This window comes from Terrapene carolina, unplaced genomic scaffold, assembly GCF_002925995.2.
Source record: "Terrapene carolina triunguis isolate 2854851 unplaced genomic scaffold, T_m_triunguis-2.0 Scaffold19461, whole genome shotgun sequence".
Taxonomy (NCBI): domain Eukaryota; kingdom Metazoa; phylum Chordata; order Testudines; family Emydidae; genus Terrapene; species Terrapene triunguis.
The window spans coordinates 353-1,679 of NW_020683812.1; the positions used below are offsets into that span (position 1 = coordinate 353).

The 1,327-nt window shown below is 63.5% G+C and overlaps 1 protein-coding gene across 1 annotated transcript; it reads left to right on the forward strand.

Annotated features, from left to right (window-relative positions):
* Positions 1 to 248: 248 nt before the first annotated feature.
* LOC113408583 (misshapen-like kinase 1) lies at positions 249 to 1,235 on the forward strand (the record flags this gene model as incomplete). Its single annotated transcript, XM_026661914.1, has 2 exons — positions 249 to 543; positions 629 to 1,235. Coding segments are annotated over 2 exons (388 nt in total), but the record flags the coding sequence as incomplete, so codon positions are not given.
* Positions 1,236 to 1,327: the final 92 nt, after the last annotated feature.

The following is a 1,327-nucleotide window of genomic DNA, read 5'->3' on the forward strand; positions in this document are numbered from 1 at the left end:
GTGCTGGAGGTTGATTCTATCACCCATGCATCCCTCATTCACACATCTCAACTAGACTAATAACATTACAGTATGGCTTGCAAAAATGGAGGCTGCAGCACAAGCCTTCTACAAAATGGAGTCAGCATTTTAAAATGGGTTTTGAGTTACAATATTGCACAGAAGTTACAATGTTACAATGTAGGCAAAATGGCAAGTGTAATGAAATGATGAACAGAAGTTACAATGGTACAGTGAATAACTAAAAACAATTTCATTCACATTGGTTCTACACTCCCCTCCCCGCAGAGCCACCTGGCGCACCGGGTGCCGCTGAAGCCCTACGCCGCGCCGGTGCCGCGCTCCCAGTCCCTGCAGGACCAGCCCACCAAGAACGTGGCGGCTTTCCCGGTGCAGGACCCGGCGGCCCCGGCGCCGCCCCGCGCCCCCATGATCCGCCAGAACTCGGACCCCACCTCGGAGACACCCGCCCCGCCCGCCCGGCCCGGCCCCACCGACCCGCGGGGGCCCTGGGCCCGCACCGAGCTCGAGGCCCCACCCAAGGTAACGGGGCCTGAGCCGCCTTCCACCGGGGGGGAGGATTCCTGGGGCCGACCCCCCACTCACCGCTCTGCTTCCCCACTGCCAGGTGCCCCAGCGAACGTCGTCCATCGCCACCACGCTCAACACCAGCGGGGCTGGGGGCAGCGCCCGGCAGGGCCACGCCGTCAGAGCCAGGTAAGGCCCCGGGCCCGGCCCTCTTAATCCCTTCGAGCCCATGTCCAGCGCATTCAGGTACCCAGCCCAATGCCCCCATCCCCTGGGGTCCCCCCAGTACCCCACCGTCCCCCTCTTCCCTCAGGCCTCTAACTGACAGACTCTAGTGGCCAGGACACCTGGGTTCTATTCCCAACTCTGCCAGTGTCCTTCTGGTCACCTTCAGCAGGTCACACTGCTGCGCTCTGCCTCAGTTTCCCCTCCCATCTCTTGTCAGTTCATTCCAGAGCTGTGGGGGGCAGGGACTCTTGGCTGTGCATCTGGGCAGCATCTCACCTTGCCTCCACCCCCCAGGGCTGCTGCTCCTACTTCAGCTGGTCCTGCTGGCTCTAGCACTGAGATGCAGCCACCTCTGGAGCGGGGCAGCCGGTTACCCAGGGACCCCTAGCCCGGCCCTGAGACGTGCCCACCTCTGGGGCGGGGCGGCTGGTTACACAGGGACCCCTCGCCCGGCGCTGAGATGCGCCCAGCTCTGGGGCGGGGCGGCTGGTTACACAGGGACCCCTCGCCCAGCAGTGAGATGCGCCCAGCTCTGGGGTGGGGCGGCTGGTTACCCAGGGACCCCTTGCCC